We start from the raw sequence: 23,993 nt of genomic DNA on the forward strand, positions 1-23,993 counted from the left end.
TTCTATTATTTTCATATAATTCACTTTTGAGTCGATTTCTTCTAATTCTTCTGGAGTAGGGTGTACAATTCTTCTTATTTCAGGATCCCTTGATTCTGGTGAAGCCATGTTGCCTTTCATGTTGTTGGAGGAAGTCTTGCATTGGCGCCTTCCCATCTCCTACTTCAAATGGAGCCAGGAGAGGCCTGGTGTCTTGGTCCAGTCTTTGCTGTGAATGAGTCTCTGGGTGTATCTCTTCAGTGTAGAAGCAGGGACCATCCCGTCGAGCTGGAACTCCTCAGCACCCAAACATGGACTACAGTCCAGATGAAACTCCTCAGCAGCGCTCTGGGTGGGTTGTGGATGCAAGCCCGATGTCTCTCCTGGTGCCCGGATCAGATCTCCTTGCTGCTTGGGTGGCTCGTAAACAAAGGGTCTACCTTGCTTGCTGCAAGCAGGCTATAGGGACAAAGGAGCTACCACCCTCCCGATTCGGATTCGGTCCTAGAGCCTGAACAGGCTGAGCTAGAAGATGTTATGTGGTCAAAGAGGGGAGGGAGTCAGACGGAGGGGGGGGAGAGTTGTGGATGCAAGCTGGGTGGGATAGGAAGAGAGAGGAGGTATTGGTCAGAATAGCCCCTGAGGATGACCAGGAAGTGTAGAAGGGATGAGGAACGTCTGAGTTCCCCGCATTGATTTTTATAAACTCATCTCTGACTGTCCTCCATCTTCAGTCAGGAAGAGCTCCCAGCAGGGAGTTATGATGAGTACAGCATTTTAGTAAGCTGCTTCCACCAGTCTTGAGATTTCCGAGAGCAATGAGTGAGGATGCAGATGACAGAATGTGTAGAATGCCCAGGTCTCTTCTCCCTCTTCCTCCCTTTACTAGATGACTTCAGCCTTTCTGGACAGTACAGCCATCTCTACACCTTTACCTTCTTGCCAAGAGTCGGCAGCATGTTCCAGTACATAAAAGGGTTGGGCTAAAGGACACTCTCCTGCTTGGAACATGTGCAGCAGGATGCTGCAGGCACCAAGGTTGTGGGGCCTATGGGAAAATAAGCAGTCTTGGTCACACAGTCAAAGTAAACCATCCCCTCTCTAGTGAGGAAGACTGGGATTTCCCAGTGCACCATTCCCACGGCAGGCCAAAATGCCAGGACAGAACTGTGAGTGTGACTGCAGAGGGACCGCATTTCTCCATCAGGACCTTGTCCTCCATGGAGTGATGGCCAGTCATGGTGGGGATAGTGCCTCTTTCCTCTTTTCTCATGGGCTTATGCTGAGCCATTTAGTCATAAATCTTGAGGTGAGGGGCCTTTTCTCATGAGAGTCTGTGTCCGTTGCAAGGCCTAGGTTTGGAGCAGAGATGTCCAGGGAAGCTTCTATGGGAGACTGAGAACTTACTGGCACTAGGAAGTGGCTGGCCTCCCCTCTTGTTGCTACTCTGAGGAGTCACAGAAACTACTTGTCACTGTTGAATTCCCATTGAAAAGAGGAACAGGAATGTGGGTTAATCAAGATCAAATTACATAAACACTCATTATCTAAAGGAAAGCAGAAATGAAAAACTGATCACCCTAGCAAAAAGCAGGGCAAATCCTAGCCAGCAAAACCACCCCCAAAAGGGCTGCCATAGCTCTTGTTCACAACACCATGGCTGGAATATGGCTAAAGCGGAGTGGATTGGGGTTTTCTGATCAGCAAAGCCAGGCTCTTAGCCTCTCAGCTACAATGCTTCATTTTAGGGGCAGTTCCCAGAGAGTCCAGAAAAGCTCAGGAGAGCCCAATGGGGACATAAAAACTCTGGGGCAAGTTTTGGGGTCAGTAGTGGGTGTGACCTAGGCAATCAGGCTAGCAGGCTTCTCCTGTGGATGCCACTCTTGACTGCCATCTCCTATCTGCCTCACTTGTGTACCTGCAGGAAAGGGGACCACTGTGGCCTTGTTGTGACCCCAGGGGAGGCCACAGCCTCCATGTCCTTGTATTTCTCAGCTGTCGCAGTGCCCCAGACTGACAGGGTCACTGCTGGGGTTTAAATCCTTGGGTCTCATTCCTTTGAATGGTGTTTGGTTGGTTTGGTTTTTTTTCAATAACAGACTTACATTTAATGATAAGAAGCAAAACAAAAATGTCCACTGGAGCTGGAAATAATCACCTTGAGTGAGGCAATACAGACCCTGAAAGACAGAAGCTGCATGTTCTCTGTGTGTGTGTTTAAAATGGAGCGCCTTTAAAAACAGGAAACCACAGCACGGCAGTGTGTATGTTAAGGGAAAGAGAATAGAATGTAAGTGATCTGAATGTACAAAGGTGAATAGTGAAATAGGAAGGATTTGGGAGGCAGAGCAGAGGAAGGAATATGGTAATGACTTACTAACACTGAAGACCTTTGAAAATGCATAAGGAAATCAATTTGATTCCTAAAATACATACATATATAACAGGGGCTAAATGAAGTTAGGCTATAATGGGAGAAAAATAACTCCTCCAGACAATCAAAGCCTATCAAACAAAAACTCAGTGACAGGTATGGGTTAATTCTTTTTAAGTTTTTGGTCAGTGGATTCCCATAGGCAGCTCTTCCCAAACATTATAGGCTGTTACCACTGGTCTTGATTACTTTCCAGAATTTAATAGAAAGACCTCATTCTGAAGATATCATATACTTGAGCTATAGGATACAGAAATCAAACTTTATCCCTTCTAACTAGGTTTCATAGTGCTGGAAGTTTCTAAGCACATTACTGGGGGAGAAAAGTCAGTACTGGACTCAGCTAGCTACTTTAACCATGTGCTTGAAAAAAGTGCTGGGTACCAACTCTTAGGGGCATAACCAAGCACTTCTAATTGGATTTAAGGCCAGTTCCACACACCAGAGCTCTAGTCTGGGAGATTTAGTTAGGCCAAGAATGCACAGTTATGTAGATCATGGGCCCTAGGGGAGCACCTAATAGTATTATTTTGGTAAGTGGGTTTCTCGTGCTGTGATAAAATACTACAACCAAAAGCAGCTGGCGAAGGAAAGTGTTTATTTCAGCTGTAAGTTCCACGTTCCGTAATTGAGGGAAGTCAGGGCAGGAACCTGGTCAGGAGCTGAAATGGAGGCCATGGTGGAGTGTCACTTGCTCCTTATCACTTGTTCAGCCTACTTTCTTATAGAACCCAGGATCACCCATCCAGAGCTGCACCCTTTCATGGAATGGGTCCACTCAATCAAGGAAATGCAAATGGGGCATTTTCTCACTTGAGCTCCACTCTGCTAAAATGCCTCTAGACTGTGTCAAGTTGGCATAAAAAATCAGCAAGGACAGCAGACATAGTAAAAACTGCCTCCTGAGTTCTTACCCATAGATAATGAACCAACCCCCCTTGGAGCTTCTTTTAGCAATAGATGCTAATTAATACAGAGATTCACAGATGGTCAACAACATAGAGAAAAAAAAAAGACTGTGTAGTGTTCTGCTCTAAATGTGACATCTATGGTATACCCAGTCAATAGCCCCAACCCTCAGGGATTATTATGGCATAGGTATCAAGAAAGATTTGAACTCAGATCCTCTGGAAGAGCAGCTAGTGCTCATAACTGCTGAGCCATCTCTCCAGTCCATGTTTCAGTGGCTAGCAGCATGTATTGTTCTTCCAGAGGATCCAAGTTCAATCCCCGTACCCATATCATGTGTCTCACAGCTGTCTATCACCAGCTCCAAAGGGATCCTTGCTTCTACAGGCAAGACACATTCATATGCACATGCCCAACCTTCCCCCAATAACAAAAATAAATATAAATAAACAGACAAACAGGTTCATAACTATACAGTCATAAGGTGTCATTTGGGGCAGGGGAGAACGATTCTAAGAGCCTGTGACAGTTTCTGCGATGAAACAGTGCTGGATATGACAGAAATATTGCAGCCATAAACTCCCAGCATCCATGACAGCCTGGCTGTACAGCATCAAACCAGCTGAAATCTCATTGTGGATGGAGGAGGGGCTCATGAAGTCCTGAGCCCAGCTGAGGAGCTATTGCAATTCCTGGCTAACGGGAGAGGGAGATTCAGTTTTAGTCAGGAATATGTTCTCTGAGAGATTCCAATAGATGATCCTGAACCCGTGATGTACAGACAGCACTAAGTGGATTCAGTGGGCTCAGAAAGAGAGCACATGAATTTTAGAGGTAAAAGTGGTTGGGGGAATAAGAGAGGAAGGAATTGGGGAAAGGCTTGATTAAAGCATATTATGGGCATGGATGAAATTCTCCAGTGATGGAAAAGAATGTAAGTAATAGAGGGCTTATTTGATTGTAGGTCATTTGATTGCGGTATGAACACAGACACCTATTTTCAGTTGTTTTTCTCATAAGTTAAAAAAAAAAAAAAAGCTTCTCTAGCCTGTCTGTAATCCCAGCACTCAAAAGCTGAACCAGGAGAATTATCACAAGTCTTGTTTACACTCTAAGCTCCAAACTAGCCTGGCTGTAGAGTGAGACATGGTCTAACAATAAAATTTAAAAAACAAACAAACAAAAGAAACAGAAAATGAAGCATGACTCAGCACAGTGGCTGCTCTTGTGGAGGACCCAGGTTTGGTTCCCATTATCCACAAGGAGGCCCACAGCCATCTGTGACTTTAGTTCTAGGAAATCCAGTGTCCTCTTTCGGCCTCCTGGAACACCAGCCCATGTGGTACCCGTACATTAGTAAATTCTGGCAAACACTCAGTCTTATAAAAGAGAAATAAATATTTTAAATAAAATAGTTTCAAGAGGCCGGGTGGTGGTGGCGCATGCCTTTAATCCCAGCACTTGGGAGGCAGAGGCAGGCGGATCTCTGTGAGTTCAAGACCAGCCTGGTCTACAAGAGCTAGTTCCAGGACAGGCTCCAAAACCACAGAGAAACCCTGTCTCAAAAAAAAAAAAAATAGTTTCAAGACTTCGAGTTTCTACAAGCTCCCAGCCCAGTACAGCCTTGCAGATTTATGATAAACATCCTATTCATTTTGTCCTCCACTCTAAACACTACACTTTCTGTTCACATACTCTTTCCTTTGAACTAGGTCAGTGGTCCAGTGAGCTCTCTTTCTCTCACCCCCCACCCTCCCTCCCTCTTTTTCCTTTTATCCCTTTCTCTCCCTACTGTCTCCTTCCCCTCCTCCCCTCCCCCCTCTCTTTTGAGACAGACTGGATTGATACTGTTTCAGTCTCTGGAATGCTAGGATCACAGGCATGGGCCACAAAGTTCCATCCCAGTGTTCTATTAATGGGTCCTCCCTTCCAGTTTCTCCATGCTGAAACCAGAATACATACTCTACAGCACTGTTGTGGGAATTTTTACTGGAGAGACATGAACTGACATCTTACCCCAGTCAACAGTTCAAAGTAATAGTCCCACCCACATCCAACCTGCTGAAACAACAAGCTTATTTGGCATGGGTAACCCCAAGAGAGCTGTATCACTGAAAAGTCAGGTTCCAGCATGATGGCCACGTCTACAGCTGTGTGGCCTCGCTCCCTGTTAACTTTCCATCTCCTATAAAAAAACTCCTACCTGGGCTGGAGAGGTGGCTCAGAGGTTAAGAGCACTGCCTGCTCTTCCAGAGGTCCTGAGTTCAATTCCCAGCAACCACATGGTGGCTCACAACCATCTGTATTGAGATCTGGCGCCCTCCTCTGGCGTGTGGGCATACATCGAGGCAGAATGTTGTATACATAATAAATAAATAAATCTTTAAAAAAAAAAAAAAGTAAAACAGGGTTTAAAAAAAAACTCCTACCTGCAGAGCCCATTTGCACTGGGACAGACTGCCTCCACTGGGATGGGCGACACGGGAGGTGGTGGTGCTTGTGGCCTCAGGTGAGACCCTAACTATCGTCCCTCTCCCGCCTCTCTTAGGGAATGTGTACAGGCCAGTCTTGTTAAAGGCCCCTTGTGGGTCAGTCCGGCTGCTCTGATTAGGATGATAATGAGCTGCTGTGCTTGAGCAAAGAGTTTGCAACAAATGCAAAGTACCGTTAATAGCGGCCTGTGTCCTACAAAATAACGTCTCTGATGATGGCAAGTTCCTTTTCCTTTCCTCATGTGTTATTAAGGTATTTCATCAAGAAACTATTTTGACTTTTTTTCCCCTTCGTCCTGTCCTCCTCTTTCACTCAGTCTCATATGTGAAATACATTCCTCAACCACAAGTATGTGCTCTCCATGGTGCTTTTTGCCCACAGGGTACAACCAAGGCTTTTACTTTTCAAGGTAAACTGTTATTTGTGTCAGGGACCCAAAGGATGGAAGAGAACGCAGAGCATTTTACTTACAATCTGACCCAATAGCCCTAGAATGCGACCGCTCCCGCCATCCGGCCACTTCAGCTGCCTCTCTGTTGCTCCGCGAGCAGACAACTGTATTTTTGTTTGCACATGCTCAGCCCAGCTTTTCTCTTCCCAACACCCCACTCACTCACTTCTCAAGCCCTGATCAAGTTATGCCTACTTTAAATTTCCCCAAGGAGAAGTAGTCATTTCCTACGTTGTGTCCCCAAAGTTCTTCTACTTCCCTCTCTTACAACAGATGTTTTTGTGATATTGTAATCATTAGACTTACTCCTTTGGTATTACAAACCAGCCTTTATTCACCTAGTCACTCACTCCAGTCAACAAATTATCTGGCACTCACAGCTGCTGAAAACTGTTTTTGAAGAAAATTAATATTAGGATATGGGCCTGTTCCTTTAGACCAGACCTGAATGACGCCTTGCAGCACTCTCTGGCAGAGTTAGGAAAATGTGTGCTGTGACTGATAGCTCTCCATGCTCTTTGTCACGCATGCTGTGTTGAACAATACCATGTGATGCGGAACTTCCTGCCACTCCTAAAAGGTTATAAAATATTAGACCTTTCCTTTGTTCTCGGGATTGATCTGATACTCCTCATAGGGATTTTCTCAGGAGGTGCTCTGAAGACTCCTTTGGTCTCCTCCCACAATACCCTCTTTGTGTGTCCCCTCAATCTCACTCACAATGAAATTCCCCTCCGAGTGTTAAAGGGAAACCAGTCTTTTCGCTTTCAAGCCCTGTCATGTTTAGCTCTCCAAATTATACTTTCTAATGGTCTCCCTTCCACCTCAAGGCCCCATTATGGCCCCAAAGTCTTCTCTTTTCTAGTAAACTTCATATCTGAAGGGAACCCTGAATTATGTGTTAGTCTTCCATCCTGAGCTGCCTCATGGTATTATCTTTTTATTATATTTAAAACAAATAAACAGAGAAATTCAGCATTAAGCCTAAATCCTATGATAATCCAAGTCTCATGCCAAGTGAGCTAAAACAGCCCATCACCAGGGAATAGTGACTGTGTTAGAAAGACAGAAGGCTGCATCAGTGCGTGAAGCTGCGTGCCCACACATCGGTCTGATGGCTCTTGAAAGGCAGGCGTGCTGAACAACAAAGATGGCAGAGGGCTGAGGAGCCAGAGGGATTTGTGGCTCAATTTGTTTCCTTCATAATTTAGACTGAGGGCCATCTGAGTTTGGGAAAGGCTATCTGTTCATCACTATAGGGACCTGTGGCCATCCAAGTTCCTAAGGTGGGCACAACCAGCAAAGTATTAGGCCTTCTTCTTTTCAGCACTTGGGAAGCTGGTTGAAGGCAGGAAAGCCCACCCTACCAGCAGAGATAAATACCCAATCATGATCACAGATGAGATATTCGCATTTATTCTTTGCCCTCTAGGCCCTGTGTTCTCTGAGTGCTTCATTTGGAAATCAAGTCACTCAAATTGACATACTTGCCCCACACACCTCACCTTTGGAGGCCAATTATGGTCTAGGCTTCTAATGAAAGAGGACCATACTTGGGTACCTACCTTCCCTTGTGAGAACTCATTTACACAGAAGAGAAAATGAAGCAATGAAAGGTTGAACGAGGCCTTTGGGACAATGAAGACAGGACAATAAGAGCCTCCCCCATGCCCTTTTCCGGATCTTGGCCATTCTCAGTCACCTCCCTTCCTGTAGGCATGCTGAACTCAGCACATCTGTCTCTATCATCCCTGAGCTCAGCATATCTGTCTTCCAGCCCCCTGGGCTCACTGGCTCTGGGCCATCTGATAAAACTCCTGTTGCACACAGGACTTGTCCCTCTTCCTTCCCTAGCATTCAAACCCAGCCTTGCTGCCCGAGACCTAGATCCAGCACACCGGCTTCAGCTGCCTGGCTCATGGCTCTCCTGTTAAACTTGATGCTCGGTGAGTTTCTCTGCTCCTGTTTGTCTAGACTTCAGGGCTTTCTGGAAACTTCACCAGGAGGGTAGTTTCTGATCCTGATTCAGGTATCTTTCAAGAATAGCTTTCTATAGATGGTAACTTGCTCTAAACCTTAGAAAACCCCCAAATCCTTATTTGAAGTTTGCCTTAATTGCCAGGTTTTTGTCTATTCCCTGTATTTACACATCTCACATGCATTTCCTTGTGCACACATTCCCTAACTGCACTATTACTAAGGGAGAAGACTAGATGGCCGGTGACAGTCAGGCAGAGCAAGGGGAAAGTCATGGGGATTTTCTTTCTGTATCTCGGTTCTTTTAAAAAGTATTTATTTAAGAAAAAGAAACAAAGAAAGCAGAGCTGCAGGATAATCATCCTTCATTTGTCTGTTAGTCTAGTGTCCTCTGAGTACGTCACACAGTTCTCTAATTTTCCCAAGGTCAGTCTAGATCAGGGGTTCTGAACCTGTGGGTCTCAACCCCTTTCGGGGTTGAACAACCCCTTCACAGGAGTCGCCTAAGACCATCGGAAAACACAGATATTTACAATATGATTCACAACAGTAGCAAAATTATAGTTATGAAGTAGCAGCAAAACTAATTTTATGATTGGGGTACCACAACATGAGGAGATGCATTAAAGGGTCACAGCATTAGGAAGGTTGGGAACCACTGGTCTAGACATAAGATAATCTGGAGTTTTGGTGTGCAAAGAAATACTATGTTTAGTCATGGCTCTTAACTGAATTTGTGGTTACCATACTTCTCTGAAACTTTGCTCTCTGATCCATGAAGTAAAGATAAAGTTAGTCCCCAGAAATTTTTAAGAGGCTTTTCTGTGTTGTATGTAAGTTTAACAGAGGAAGACCTTGTGTTGTTGGCCGCCTTATTTTGAAACTGTTTGTTTCATTGACCTGAAGCCGGCCAAATAGTCTAAACTGGTTGGTCAGTGAGCACTGGGGAGTCTCCTGTCTCTGTCTATCCCCTGCTAGCACTATAAATTCATATCCTGCTAGAAGCCCTTTAATAATGTAATTAATATGTGATATTGAATGATGTCTACTGATCTGCTATCCTAACAAGTCACATCCAATTTTAGTGTCTTGATTACTGAGAACATCACCAAAGCCCACACTCTTCTTTGGGTTTCATATGTCCAGCAAAGTGTCCCGACCATATCTTAAACATTTTTACATCCCAGCAGAAGTCAACAACTAGCCTCCAAGGCTCACCTACAGTTTCACCTCCTTCACAAAGACCTTCAGATCTATGGCACCTGCTCCTGTCAATGGTGCTCAGAAAGTCCAAGCCCTTTATTGGCTATACCACTTCTGCTCCTGTGTATCAGCTGGCAACATTCACTTTCCTCTCATATCCTCCTGTTTTGTGTCAGAGGTTATGCAATGCACAGATATTATATAACTGAGTCCTAGACAGTTGGAATATACAAGGCCTCCATCTGAAAGTGGGCTCACTGTGAAGATGAAGAGGCTCCTCCAGGCATGGGACACACACATTTAATCCCAGCACTCAGGAGGCTGATCTCCGAGTTCAAGGCCAGTCTAGTCTACAAAATGAGGTCTAGGACAAACAGGGCTACAGAGAAACCCTGTCTTGAAAAATAAACAAAAAGAAAAAAGAAAAAGAAAGGAAGAAAGGAAGGAAGAGAGCTATTTGCTTTGAAAACTCTGGACTGGTCCAAATATATTTGCTCATTCAGGAAAATCCTATAACACATGTGGTGGGCAAATTACATAATTGAAAATGCTTAGCTTCAGGGGCAGCTGAGGGTTACAGGACTTCGCAGTGTGAAGAAGCTGACAGGAGAGCCAAGCATACACAGACTAGAAAGTCGCTCATATTCCAAAGGTGTGCTGGAATTTGGGAATTCATAAAAAGCTGGCCTGGCCTGCTGATTAAAATTAAGCTTTGATGAATCACAGTTTACAAGCTGCAAGTGATTTTTACAATGTTAAATGGTGGAGGGAAATCAAAATGAAAATATCATTTCACAATGCATAAAAATTACCTGAAATTTAAAATTATGTCTATAAACAAAGGTTTCCAGGAAATCAGGCAATGCATCTCTGCATCACTGGGGCAGAACTGAGTGGTTGTAACAGAGCATGCAGCCTCCCAAATCTAAACTTTTACTACTGGCTCCATACAAAGGAGTTTGCCTACTCCCATCTAAATGCAGTTCCAGCAAACACAGCTGATCGTGCCTTGCCCATGTTATATCATTGCCTTCCCCACCAGTGACTGCTTGGTGGCCTCCAGTGCTCTTTTCTGTGAACCAAAATGCTACATCACCACACTCACACTTGAAGCAGCTATAGTCAATCAGTGTAAATAGCAGAAGTGGATACTGCCAGGCCCAATGCCTGAGTGGAGTTACAGTCAAAAGCAAAGGACAGTCAAGTCAGCTGGTTTGCTGGTTTGACCTCTGTGGTTCCCATGGTTTCCTTTGAGGCTGGTGCCAGGAGAAGAAGGCCATGACAGGGCTACCCTCGGTGGCTGTGTCTCCCATGTTCCCTTAAGAAGTTTGGCAAGGGTGATTTAAACAAAGACTTGGAAATTTGCTCTCTGACTTTACTTCCCTTTGCTTTCCTTAGCCATCTCAACCATTTTTGTTGAATCCTGCCTCTCAGGTAAGGATTTTTTTTTTTTTTGTCTATCTGGGTTTGGGGAGTTTGTTTTGTTTGTTTGTTTGTTTGTTTGTTGCATTCTCAAGAGAGAAACCTCTAGGTTTAGGACTGAAGAAAATCTGTAGCTTCCTGAACTGTGAAGAGATTGAAACCAGGCCAAACAACCACTTTTATAGCGTGTACGCCAACCAATTGGGCCTTGTGTGGATGGGTTTCCACCTCCAGAGACTCCTAGATGGGTCAGGGTGATTTTCCTGCCAGGAGTCCTCTGTGGCCAGAGCAATCTACGCTACATCTAAACAGGATACATAGGTCTTCACATTTGGCCCTTTGTGGCCTTGCCCAAGAGAGAGATTCCTTTTTTCTCCTTCAGCCTTATCTACAGCTTTGAAGAAGCAATGCCCAGGAAAGGGGAGCCCAGAGGTCAGCCTCCATTAGCTGCCTCCTCGAGGAGCCTGCACAGTGGTGAGAGGGACGGTGCCGAGGGCAGAGAAGGAGAAGGCGGGAACCACAGACGATGCTTTTACACTACCACTCTATGCTCTCTTTTGCGGGATGATGGAAGCGTGACCAGAGACAGATCCACACATTATTATATTGAGACCCTCTGCCACACAGATGCATCTTGATGTGTTAGGGTACTGCTTCTGGGTTCCCATCCTGGTGATGAGATCACTGATCTTTTTCTCTTAGCCTCCGTGGTTGTCACCAGCACGGCACTACCTGGTCTCATTGCAGTCTCCTCACACCAAGGATGTTGCCCCTCACAAACCCTATCTTCCTTCTTTAAAGACTACTGTTAGGACACTGCCAAGACTGCAGTTGCCCTCCCTGCCTCTTCTCTCAAGCTGAATTTCCTCAACTCGATTATCTCCAGTCAATTCCTTTCCATCCATCCTTGCTGACATCTTGCTTTATGTCATGTGTTCTGGAAACTGCTCTCTAGTCTTCTACTCCATAAAAATAAGTAAATATAAAAATTCATTAGAACAAGACTTTTATAGTTCAAAATAAAATGTTAGCCAATGCATGATCCTGATAGCAACTTTTTCCTGCTCTGCAAAATAATGCCAACCCAGACTCTAATCTTAGATCCAATGACCCAGAAACTGCTTCCACATGACACTCTTGGTTTATATCTGTACCAAGATTCATAAACTTGAAACTCAAGTGCACAACAGTGGAAACATTCTTTGTTAGAAAGAGCATTCTTTATTTGTATTTTTGATAATTCTGTACATGTAAACTGTGTGTCTTGATAATAACCCTTTTCATCTTCTCCCTCCCACTTCTCCAGGCATCCTCAACATGTCCCTCTTCCTTCTTCATGTCCTCTCCTGAAAACAAACAAAAACCACCTTAAAAGTCCAAAAGAGGCACTGATTTCGATTGGTGCTGCCTATTGGACTGTCAGCTGATCTTGTTGGTGTCATCTTGTGCAAGTCTAATGCTGCTAATTGTAGCTGCTATGAGTTGGGAAATTACTGCATGGTGCTCAGAAGACAGCACTTCATGGCACTCCTCCCCATCCTTTGCCTTTTAATCTCATTCTTCTTCTTCCACCATGTTCCCTGAGGTGCTGATATAGACATCTTATTCAATGGTCTCTTATTCTCAGTACCTTGGCCAGCTATGATCCTCTTTATTAACTGATGCCCATTGCAGAGAGAAGATTCTCTGGCCAAAATTGAAGAAAGCACTAATATACATGTACAAATACAAATATTTAGAAAACAGTCTGACAACATGTCCATTTAGTAAGACAAAGGCAGTAAGTTACCCCCCCCCATGACCTATGACCTCCCCAGTCATGAACTTTTGATAGGGCTTATAGTACCAAGTATGAATTCTCTCTTGTGGAGCAGGCCTCAAGTTCAGTCCAAAAGCAGTTGATTACCCCATCACTTTCTTGCCACTGTACTGCACCAATTAGTGAGCTTGCATATTTTAACTGCAAAGTCAATCTACAGAAGGCAAGATTCACCACTAGGTACACCACTGGTGACTTTTCTCCCCGCTGCAGCCTGCATAGCAACTTTGATGCTACAAAAGCGAACAGGGAGGAAATTTTCAGGTCAGTTCCAGCTTGATTTCTCTACATCCTACAACCGTATGATGCATCTTCAGCAACAGTACCTTAACATTTATTTATGGTCAGCAACCAAGAACAATGACAGTAGTCTGTGTTGTTTATGGAGCCTCTGGGCCTCCCTAGCCAACAACTCACAAGGAAGTATCTCAGGCTGAACACTGAGATTTTCATGTCTTCTAGTGGGAAGCATTATGCACCCACATAGGGTACCTGTGTTCAAATTCATTCTTTCAAAACAATTGTGTTTTTAATTATCCTACAAAGTGTTGGGTTTCCATAACAGGTCTTCATAGATCCCTGCTTTTGGCTAAGTTGCCCCACACTTTCCTCTCCTCTGTCTTCAAGCCCCTAATCCTATTTAAACTTTAACCTCTAGGATTATTACTCTACCTTTAGTCTATCCTGCCAGCTCCCTCATTCCTTAAGACCTCTTCCTCTTCCCCTCTCATGTGTCTTTCTAACTTTCTTCATAAACACTCCAAATTAAACATACAAACCTAAACATTTCGTGTTAGGATCCACACAAGAGAGAGAACTTGTGATGCTCATCATACTGGGTCTGGATGACTCAGTACATGATTTTCCAGATCCATCCATTTTCCAGCAGATTTCATAATTCCATTTTTCTTTAAGGCAAGTAAATTTCCACTGTGTATATGTGCCATATTTTCATTCTCCATTTTTCTGTTGATAGACATGTAGGCTAATTCAACTTCCTGTCTTTTCTTAGTTTTTTAATGGTTACATTTTAACTTGTAGGCTTAGTTTCAATTCATAATACTGCTTTTTCCCACAAAAAAATTAAAATGAACCAGTAAACAAAACGTAATTTTCCAAATAAAGCTTAAAAATAGGCAGGCCAAACTGGTCTAAGTCAACTGCTGTTCGTGAGTTGACTCCAAGTTTGGGGAGTTTGCACAAGGTTGAAACAGAGTAGAGAGTGGGAAATCCTATTTTTGGGAATCAGACTGTGACCATGTAGACATTCACAGTGATTTTTACTAAGGTGTCAATCTCAGATCCAGCCACAGAACACCAGACCAAATGTGGTCTCTTCTACTACATTTGACCTCTCAGTTGACTTTGTCATTAATTGAAGATGTTATTAATTCAGCCCTCTGTTGTACTACTTGGAGGCTACAGCGATTTGGCAAGATTGTTTGGAACTGGAATAAAAATCTCTCAAAGGGAATAAATCCCAACTTGTCCCTCATCCTTATTTTGAGTTCCCAAAGCAATACTGGAAGCATGGAATTTTTCAATACATATGTATTATCTGAAAGGCTTGTCGTCAATTTCCCTAACTCCCTTCTCTTCCCTACTTTCTAGTGGGAAGGATAAAATTTATGTTTTTTTCCCCATACACAGAGTTTTAGTAAGAAAATACAACTAAATCCTTGATTCCTCAGAACCTATAGAGAGGCTCCAAAGAACCTCCTTCTTTCCCATAGACCTCTAGTTGAAGCACTGACTCTCCCCTTGCTAATTTCTTCTGAGCTAGGTTTTTGGACAGGATTGGTGTTATAGGAAACAGCAGGAGAGGAAAAGAGAAAGAAGGAGGGGGTAGAAGGGCAAGTGGAATACGGAGGGAAAGGGCAAGAGGTGAGATGAGAACAAAGAGAAGAAAATGTGTTGCTACTATCTCAATCTGGTACCACAAGAGAAAGTCATGAAAACTGAAAGAACTGAACAATATCATCCTTACGCTTTGTTCTGAACTAGGGCCCACAGTAAGAGCCACTACTTCTATGAGGAGAGCTTTCCTTCTCTATGAAATCGAGGGTAGACATTTATTGGTCCTCTCATTCAGACCACTAGAGAGTCTAAAATCTCTGCCAAGTCTTCAGCCAGCTTCTTTGTCTCAATTGTGGATCTGATAAGGATATCAGTATGTCTGTGTGTTTTGAAATGGCATTTCTGGGTTGTATACAATTAAGAGCAAAAACACATCCTGAAGTTCCTTTACCTCTCCTGTTCTGACTCCAACTCCTTCTGGGCTGTCTGTCAAAGGTATATGGGCCCCAGAATGACTGCATATGCCTCTAGGCACACATTTGCTTCTCTGAGGCCTCCAACTAGTATGTCATCTCTTTGTAGAGTCTCCATCCAAAGTTCGGCTGGTAGGAGGCGCTCACCGCTGCGAAGGGCGAGTGGAGGTAGAACGCAATGGCCAGTGGGGGACTGTGTGTGATGATGGCTGGGACTGGGATGACTTGGTAGTGGTATGCCGGGAGCTGAATTGTGGAGCAGCCAAGAGAACCCAAAGTGGTGCATCATATAGGCCACCAGCACCAGAAGATCAAAAAGTTCTTATTCAAGATGTCAACTGCAGTGGGGTTGAAGATACATTGTCTCAGTGTGAGCAAAATGAGGACGTTTATAACTGCCCACATTCGGAAGATGCTGGAGCACGGTGTGTGAGTAAGTATGGGAGGCTCAAGGACCATCTTCCAGTAGTCTATACCACACGAGGTATATTAGTCATTCTATTAGTCATTGTTTTCTGTCCTGACTTTCTCACAGTGCTGCAATGAAAGATGGCAACGTCATCTCTACATTTCACACTTTCTTGACTGAAATGTGAATATAATAAGAGCCACAATTGTTGCCCACATTGTTTCTTTCTCAGTTTCCAGTTAGATATGATGTTCAATTTCTCTTATTTATATACATGCAAACAAATCTACACAGATCTGTCAGCACCTGAACATGTGTTCGACGTCTATGTCTGCAGCTGAATGGGGTTATGGAAGAGCTCATGGGATTTCATATGTGTTCTTGCGAACATTGTGGTTCTTAAGTGGTCTGCTTGCTTAGTTGGGGAGACAGGAGATACTGGTAGGAAGACAAAGCAATCTCACAGACAGACAGACACAGGCATATAAATATGCAACCAACGCAGTCACCCAGATAAATGGGCACAACATTGTGTGACCGTTCACTGTTCTACACAATTAGCTCTCTCTGAATTAACAGTGTGTCTGTGCTTTCTGCAAAGACTGTGAATCGCTGCAAGGCTGACTCTGTCCCTTTCTTTTGTCTCCCCACAGGATTCATCATTAAGGAAAAGATGCCTTAATGAAAACCTTTAGGAAAGTCAGGGTTTGGGAGCATTAGTCTGGGACCTTTGATTTATGACAACATTGAGCCAAAAATATTTTCACATTTAATGTTAATATTTGTGTTTATTAATGTTTAAATCTATAGATTAACATTAGATCTATAGCTCTTAACTTTCTTTTATGAGGAAAAATAAGTTGAATATGGAAGTCATTTGAAACACTATAATGCTACAGAAATGATTATGATTTATTTAGGGACTGAGAAACCATCCCTTCATTCCCTTAGACACCGTCCACTATGTGGTGCTTACTACTCTAATAGCCTTGTACTGGCCACCAAGAACTGAGCCCATGTAACCAGACTCCATTTTCTGAGAAGACCATGTTCTGACATGGAACAGACATTGCTTAATCCTTTCTTTCCAGACCCAGACAGCGATGTGCGACTAGTAGATGGTCCGGGGCGCTGCCAGGGCCGAGTGGAGGTGCTACATCAGGAACAGTGGAGCACTGTGTGCAAGGCAGGCTGGAACTTACGGGCTGCAAAGGTGGTGTGCAGACAGCTGGGATGTGGGCGGGCACTACTGACCCACAGGTGCTGCAACAAGATGACTCAGGGCAAAGGACCCATCTGGATGAGGCAGGCGTCATGTTCTGGACAAGAAGCAAACCTTCAAGACTGCCTTCTAAGGCCTTTGGAGAACAATTGTACCCATGATGAGGACACGTGGATGGAATGTGAAGGTAATGGAAGATGATGATCCTGCATTCAGAGATTAGTTTTATTCATAAATGTGGTTAAATGGAAACCCAGGCAAATGATATTTACAAAGCTACTCATGCACTAAAGGTCATTGTAAATTTTTGTGTAGATTGCCAATTTTCTTAAGAATGACTGCCTTTGTAGAGGTAAACAAAATTGTACATTGTGCAATCATACTATGAGCTATGCTATGGAATTCTGTAAATAGGAATATCTGCTGTGCCCTTTGGTTTATAATAACCACTAGAAAATTCCTTATACATGGTATGTATAAATAAACAATATATATTTATGAATACAATATATAGGTATTCTGTTTTAAAAGTGAAGTGAAAACATTCTAGTTAGGGAAACAGCCTTGGCCACAGGAACTGGAAATAAATGGAAGGAGACTTAGGGAAGGAGATGCTGTCATCAATGCACACATAGAGAGCTTCAAACTTATTGGTGAGGTTTTGGTGCCTATGTACATAATCTTATTTTTTCTCTTTTCCTTTCATCTCTTTTATGTTATCACCTTCCTCCTTCAACCTGCAGATCCCTTTGAGTTGAGGCTGGTTGGAGGAGACAACCCCTGTGCTGGGAGGTTGGAAGTGCTGCACAAGGGTACATGGGGCTCTGTCTGTGATGATAGCTGGGGAGAAGAGGAGGACCAAGTGGTATGCAAGCAACTGGGCTGTGGGAAGCCCCTCTCTCTATCCTTCAAAGCCCAAAAAAGCTACAGACCTGGTGCAGGCCGCATCTGGCTGGATGATGTGGTTTGCTCAGGGAAGGAGAAGTCCCTGGAGTCCTGCCAGCACAGGCTGTGGGGGTATCATGACTGTACCCACAAGGAAGATGTGGCAGTGATGTGCTCAGGTAAGTCCTAGTGCCCTACTAAGGTGCACTCTAGTGGTCAGGGTAATTCCACCCGGGCTGCAGAGCCACAGTAGTCATCAGCCTGCTCTGCTTTACTTTGGAGTGGGGGAGAGGTTGGTGATGGGCAAGGAGAGATATCTTTAAAATACAATTATTGAATATAAGAATAATAGGAGTCGGTCAGTGTTCTTATATTAAACATGAAAAAAGTCAAGAAAATAGTTTGCCAAACCATGAAAATGACTTTAAAATCACACAGCAGAACCAAATTTATTAATCTTTGCTTTCTGTCCCAGGTTAGTTCCCTTAGGTGACCCCAACCTTCAAGCCCTACATTTGAGCTAACTGTAGGAGGTGACTTGACCTCACTCTGTTATGTTTCCTGAACCCTGTTTCCAGTGTGTGTGTAAGAGAGCTGGGTGGCTTGACAACGCCTGTGGGCATCTTACCAGAAAGTACAGGATCCCAGTCTTCAACCATTGGCCTCTTCAAAGGGTAGAAGGAGAGGAAATTCAAGTGTAGCCCCTGACTAACTGAAGGGCTGTAACCCAGCTGTGGAATCAGGATGGGGAGGTGGCTATGTGGAGCTTTTTGCTTTAAGTAATTAACTTTGAAGTCAGATGTACTCCAGGCATGAATACAGTCAACCATATTTCCCCTGCATTCTGCATCTCCGGATTCAGGAGTATCTGAAGAACAAAACTACACCTGTACTGAAGATACCGATTTACCTTATTGTTATTCCTTTAATAAGGCAGCCTGACAGCTATTTATACTGCAGTTGTATTGCTTCTGCTGTTATAAGTAATCTACACATGATTTAAAGCACATAGAAGGGTATGATCAGGTTATTTGCAAATCTTTGTGTACTTCACCTGTGGATTTTGGCATCCTTGGGGAAGCTGGCATCCGGTGTCTGTCGATGCCTAAGAAGGCCTGTGCTGTTCATGACTTACAGGGGACATAACTGTTGTACCTTTGGAGTACAGCTTCAGTTTGTGACCATATCATTGTGGGCTATGCATGTGGATTATCTCTTTCCTTTTCTGGCCCTCGATCTGCTCCCTTGGTCAGTTTAGCTTGAGGGGAACAAATCTTTCTAGGCCTAATTTCACTCTTCTCTTTACAGAAAGCACCCCGGAATTTGATGTGTAACCTTGATCCTTGCCTGACCTGGATCCCTGCTGCTTGCTTACTTGGGCCCTGATTCTCCAAGTGATTATAACTGGTCAAGGACTTTAGCCACCTCTCCCTGAGCCCTTGAGAGAGTGGACAACGTACTCATATCTTGATCTCAGGGATGCACACCCCATAATCACCTCAAGATAAGAACTGCTGAGCTCCCTGGATGAAGAAGTGTTTCCAGTTGCCCTATGCCTTCCATTCTCTTCCCAGCCTATCTGCAACTCTTGGGCCTCACATGTGACTAAGGCACGGCCTGTTTATAATAACATCAAGACTGTGAAAACAAAAGGAGGGCTTAAAGGGAATTATGGGTAGACAGCATTTTAGGGGTATGGAGAAAATAGACTTTTTTGAGGCTTTGAAACTTTTAGAACAAGTGAAGTGATCATAACAACAACACTGCACTGCTCTGCCGTCTCTCAGGAGTCGCAGAGTGCTTTCCTGCAGCGCTTGGATGTTTCTCACTGAGTTCTAGGTATCTACCCAAAGCTCATACATTTGAAGTTTGGTGTCTGATGTGAACAGTATCCTGAGGCAGGGCCTTTGGGACCTAACTGCATCACATGGTCTGATCCCTCAGCCTTTATGAATGAATTAAGCCCTGATGAATCCACTGGGAGGTGATAGAAACTTCAGGAGTTGGGACCCAGTAGAGGAAGAAGGTTACTGGGGCTTGCCTTTGGAAGGGGACATGTTGTTCACAGTTTGATCCCCTTCCTGTGTTCAAGGGTTGATTCTGTATCTTAGCTTTTGTGAATTATGCTGCAATAAACATGAGTGTTTGGGTATTTCCTGATATGCTGATTTATTTTCTTGGATTTATGCCCAAAAGTCAGTTGCATTTTTATGCACATAGCCATCTCATCCCTGTGGAGAAATCATCATAAACTCTTTGAGCAGTGTAGCCCTGCGCTCGTAGACCCTGTTGGTAGCTCCAGCTGTCTCAAGGGTTAATTCGCACTTTCCAGGGATCGGAAACTGTGACACAAAGTAGATTGACTTCTCCGGGTGAGTGGATTCCTAACCTGAACCTGGGAATGGACGTTTCTCACACATAACAGAGACCAGATAATCAGAAGAAACCTTCCATTGAGACACAGAAGTAACTGCAAAACTCATGCTCAGACAGAAACACACATGAGGCCAGATCTTGGGATCCAGTGGCATTCCTGACTTTATGTAACAAACTGCTATGTATTCATAGTCATTTTAAACACTGAGTTATCTGGTATTGGTTTTAGTACTTCTAACCAAGAACCCAACCAGTTTAGTCATTTCATATTAACGAAGTGATGATCCACCTGAGGCTGGCCAGATAAGTCAGTTGTCAGCAATGCAGATATTGTCATTGAATTTATATAACCAAGTTCGCAGATACAATAGCATGAGGACAAGGGCCTATAACAGGAGTACCACTCTGAGGTGTTGACCATGAGTGCCCTGGTTTGCCTGCTGAATGCTTAAAAGCTAATATTCACAAATATGAGAAAACATAACAGTATTTGCTTTTGGAGGTTTGGGTTACATTATTCATGATGATTTTCCTAGTTTGATTCATTTTCTGCTAATCTCATAATTTATTTTTAATAGCTAAATAATATTCCATTGTGTATTTGTACCACGGTTTTGTTAGTCACCAGCTGACAAATGTCTATACTGCTAACAGTTTCTGGCGATTTTGAATAAAGCAGCAGTGAACTTGGTGATCAAGTATCTCTAGAGAAGGCTGTAGAGGCCGTAGAGGCTGTAGAGGCTGTAGAGGCCTTTGTGTAAATGACCAAGACTAGTTTAACTGGATCTTGGGGTAGCTCTATTCCCAGTTTCCTGAGGAAACACCCACTGATCTCCATAGTGACTGTACAAGTTTTCCCTCCTACCAGCAGTGGATAAGTGTTCTCTTTTCCCCATATCTTCACCAGCATGGGCTGACTTTTGTTTTATTGATCTTCGCCATTCTAATTGGTAAAAGACAAAATTCCAAAGTAGTTTTGATTTACATTTCCCTGGTGACGAAGGGTGGTGAACATTTATTTAAGTATTTCTCAGCCATTTGTGTTTCATCCTTTGAGAATTCTTTACTTAGTTCTGGGCCCCATTGTTTTAAATTGGGTTGTTTGATTTCTTTATGCTCAGTACTTTTAGTTCTTTATACATTTCAGATACTAACCTTTTATTGGATGTCTAATTGATAAAGATCTTTTCCCATCCTGTGGCCTGTAGCTTTGTCTGAACAATGATGTCCTTGCCATACAAAAGCTCAACTTCATGAGGTCCCATTTATTAATTGTTGATCTTCTGAAGCGGTGTCGGGTCTTGTCAAATGCCTCTAATGAGATGATCATGCAGCTTTTGTCTTTCCATCTCTTTATATGGTGGGTGACATTTATCAGTTTACATACGTTGAACCATAACTGCATCTCTAAGATAGAAAGAGACAATGAAAGAGGGAAAACATGTAAAAATCTTACAAACACATGACAAATACTCAGCCAGCTTACTCAGGCATCTTCAGTGAGGAGGAAGCTGGTGCGTCTGAATGACTGAACCGAGAATGGACTCCTGGTAGGAATGTAAATCACTTGTGGAAATAACTTGCAGTTTCTTTAAAAGTTAATTATCTCCAGACTCAACAATTCCATTCAAATACTTATACATGAATATTTACAGCAATTTTGATCATAAGGCAATGAATGAATCTCAGAAATATCAAGTTAAGGAAAACAATTTAGAAACAACAAATATTATCTATTTTCAATTTTAGGAAGCCACGGAAATTAATGTAAAGTAAAATAATACAGATTAACAGTTACACAGACTTGGGGTTCCTGAGAAGCGGTAGGCACACACACACACACACACACACACACACACACACACACACACCACAGCTGGTCTGGGAGAAGTGAAGCACTGGACTCCAAGACACTGAACCTCCTATGGAATTTCTAACACTATGAAAAGTGAAAGGCTGAATGAAGCCTGGAAGCAGCCTGGCCTCCAGGAAAGAGATTCCACACATTACTAACCATAACAGGTGAAACTCAAGCCTAGACAAGAATGGGTCGACCAGGACTGCTTAGATGTGCACATCACTGGCCCTCTATTTAAACCTCAATGTCATTTTGAGCCCTAAGGATGAAGTAGGGAGGTCACTGTATCTCTTGTCCCTCTTAATATGGCCACACTGAATAGAAACCCTTTTTCCTGGTTTTCTGGTATTTATTTGGCCATGTTAAGTCACTTATTAAGGGTGAGTAGCTGCACCTGACTAGTAAGTTTTAATCAGGAAGGGGCCAAAGCAAGCCCCTGTCCCTAAAACACTGCCACACAATGGAATAGGGGCTCTCTGACTGAACCTGGCCTCGTAGACTTGTCTACAACCCTCTAGGAAGGAAAGAGTTCCTGCTGCAAAAGAATAAAGACTTGATTTATTCTGGAGTGAATATGAGCAACCATGGCCCAGAAACATGGGTTCAGGTTTTACTTTTTTTCCCAAATACAGCTTCCAAAGAAGTATCAAGTTCATTAACTTTTTGTAGTAACAGAAGAAAATCAGTCATAAAGTAACACACTTTTCAAATACATCACTAGGTATATCAAGTAGGTGGGTTATAGCAGAGCAGGAGGGCCTGACAGAATTATTAGACATTTGGAAAATAGGCATTCCCAAAGGATTTATACAATAGTGACAAAAGAGGTTAGTTCATGTATACAGAAGAGTAATTATTAATGGAGACAAAGATGCCCAAGCTAATCTGACCCTGGACATGGCAATATTCCAACTCTCCACACCACTGAAGTTGTAGTCAGTCAACTAGCCTTTACACTCTGTACTTATAATGAACCCATTATTGTTCATACTAATGGTACTCCAATTAGCAGATTTTTTTTAATGTCTTTAACTCTATAGGGCAGTGTGAAAATATACTTTAATCTGAAGAAATCTAAGGGCACTGGAGTAGAACACACAAGAAAAGAGATCTGAAACAGTATCAAAACTCCCCACTCTCAGACTTCCCGTTTCTGCATTTCAAGGGCTGGAGCTTTTGTATTGGTCCTTAAGGGTTAAATGTGGCAGATATCTTCATGTGGGTTTCCCAAGCCACACCACAATTGCTGGCACAACTGTCTGGTGCCCAGCGATTTCCCAAAGTTGAGTGTATCCACCTCCGCTGACTTCTTTCCCTAGCCCTTTTCTTGTGCTTGATGCCCAGACCTAGATGGACTTCTCAATCTTTCTAATAACCCAACCTTTGTGGATTGCCTAGCTATCCTTAATGGCAGATGATTAAAGATTCAAGAAATATTGAGAAATAAAATAGTTTATTCCCTGCTAATCCACAATGTGAATCCCATGCAAGCATTGGGTAACAAAGAAATGTGACACAAATGCTAAAGAAAGCCACGGAGGAATCGCACACCCCTAACCGGGGTAAGGAGAGGAATTGTGACCCAGGAACATCAGGTCAAGGTGAACTCCTTCCAGTGCACAGAGACCACTGGGTGTGTACTCACTGCCTGTATTGTATTGCAAACATTTCCCAGCATATAACTTTCTATACCTTTTTGAAAAGGGTTTCATGTTCATTTATTGGGACAGTGAAATTTTAAAATGGGAGAGGTATCTATATGAATAGCTGAACCCCATATAAATCAGCATATGTAACTGTGAGCACCAGCCATAACCTGGGAACAGTCCCTGAATCTGACAGTCAAGTGTGGGACCACAGGCAAAGCTTTGAAGAAAGAAGATGTATTTGAGAAGACACTTAAGTCAACATCCTTACCAAAGATGACGATGTTCTGTGTGAAACTCTGCAGACTAAAGTTCAGTAAGACTCATCAAAACCAGAGCCCTCTCCTGGAAACTCCCAAGATATGTGAGTTCTTAAAGAAAAGACACCCTCATCTCCCAGTGCACAAAATCTCCAAATCATGAAGCTGAACCAAACCATACAAAGGAGCAACTTTGTTTTTGCAGCTTTAATGGAGGAGGAAATCAATATTAACCTCCTCTGTATGTCTATTTCTGTAAACTCGTGCTGAAGGTTAACTTCCGATCCTGACTTCCTCAAACCTCAGAGATGCTGTCAGCTGTTGACTCCCATGTGAATAGCTTGGTTTTGCTTTCTTTTCTTCTTTTGGTATAAGGCACC

The 23,993-nt window shown here is 43.2% G+C and overlaps 1 protein-coding gene across 1 annotated transcript; it reads left to right on the forward strand.

Moving 5' to 3' along the window:
• The first annotated feature begins 8,070 nt into the window (after positions 1 to 8,070).
• On the forward strand, positions 8,071 to 19,633 carry Cd5l (CD5 molecule like). The gene is made up of 6 exons (XM_050118694.1): positions 8,071 to 8,212; positions 10,845 to 10,880; positions 15,067 to 15,390; positions 16,458 to 16,775; positions 17,332 to 17,652; positions 18,782 to 19,633. Exons 1-6 carry the CDS (start codon positions 8,185 to 8,187, stop codon positions 18,805 to 18,807), a joined length of 1,053 nt encoding a protein of 350 aa, XP_049974651.1. The 5' UTR covers positions 8,071 to 8,184; the 3' UTR covers positions 18,808 to 19,633.
• Positions 19,634 to 23,993: the final 4,360 nt, after the last annotated feature.

This window comes from Alexandromys fortis, unplaced genomic scaffold (assembly GCF_014885135.2).
Source record: "Alexandromys fortis isolate MF-2015 unplaced genomic scaffold, M_Fortis_MF-2015_v1.1 scaffold_152, whole genome shotgun sequence".
NCBI classification, from domain to species: Eukaryota; Metazoa; Chordata; class Mammalia; order Rodentia; family Cricetidae; genus Alexandromys; species Alexandromys fortis.

Excerpts from the sequence above, each read along its gene's own strand:
- Cd5l (XM_050118694.1), top strand. The coding sequence starts at position 8,185 with ATGGCTCTCCTGTTAAACTTGATGCTCG. Across the intron at positions 10,881-15,066 it reads TGTTGAATCCTGCCTCTCAG|AGTCTCCATCCAAAGTTCGG; the intron begins GTAAGGATTTTT and ends ATCTCTTTGTAG. Across the intron at positions 15,391-16,457 it reads TGCTGGAGCACGGTGTGTGA|ACCCAGACAGCGATGTGCGA; the intron begins GTAAGTATGGGA and ends CTTTCTTTCCAG.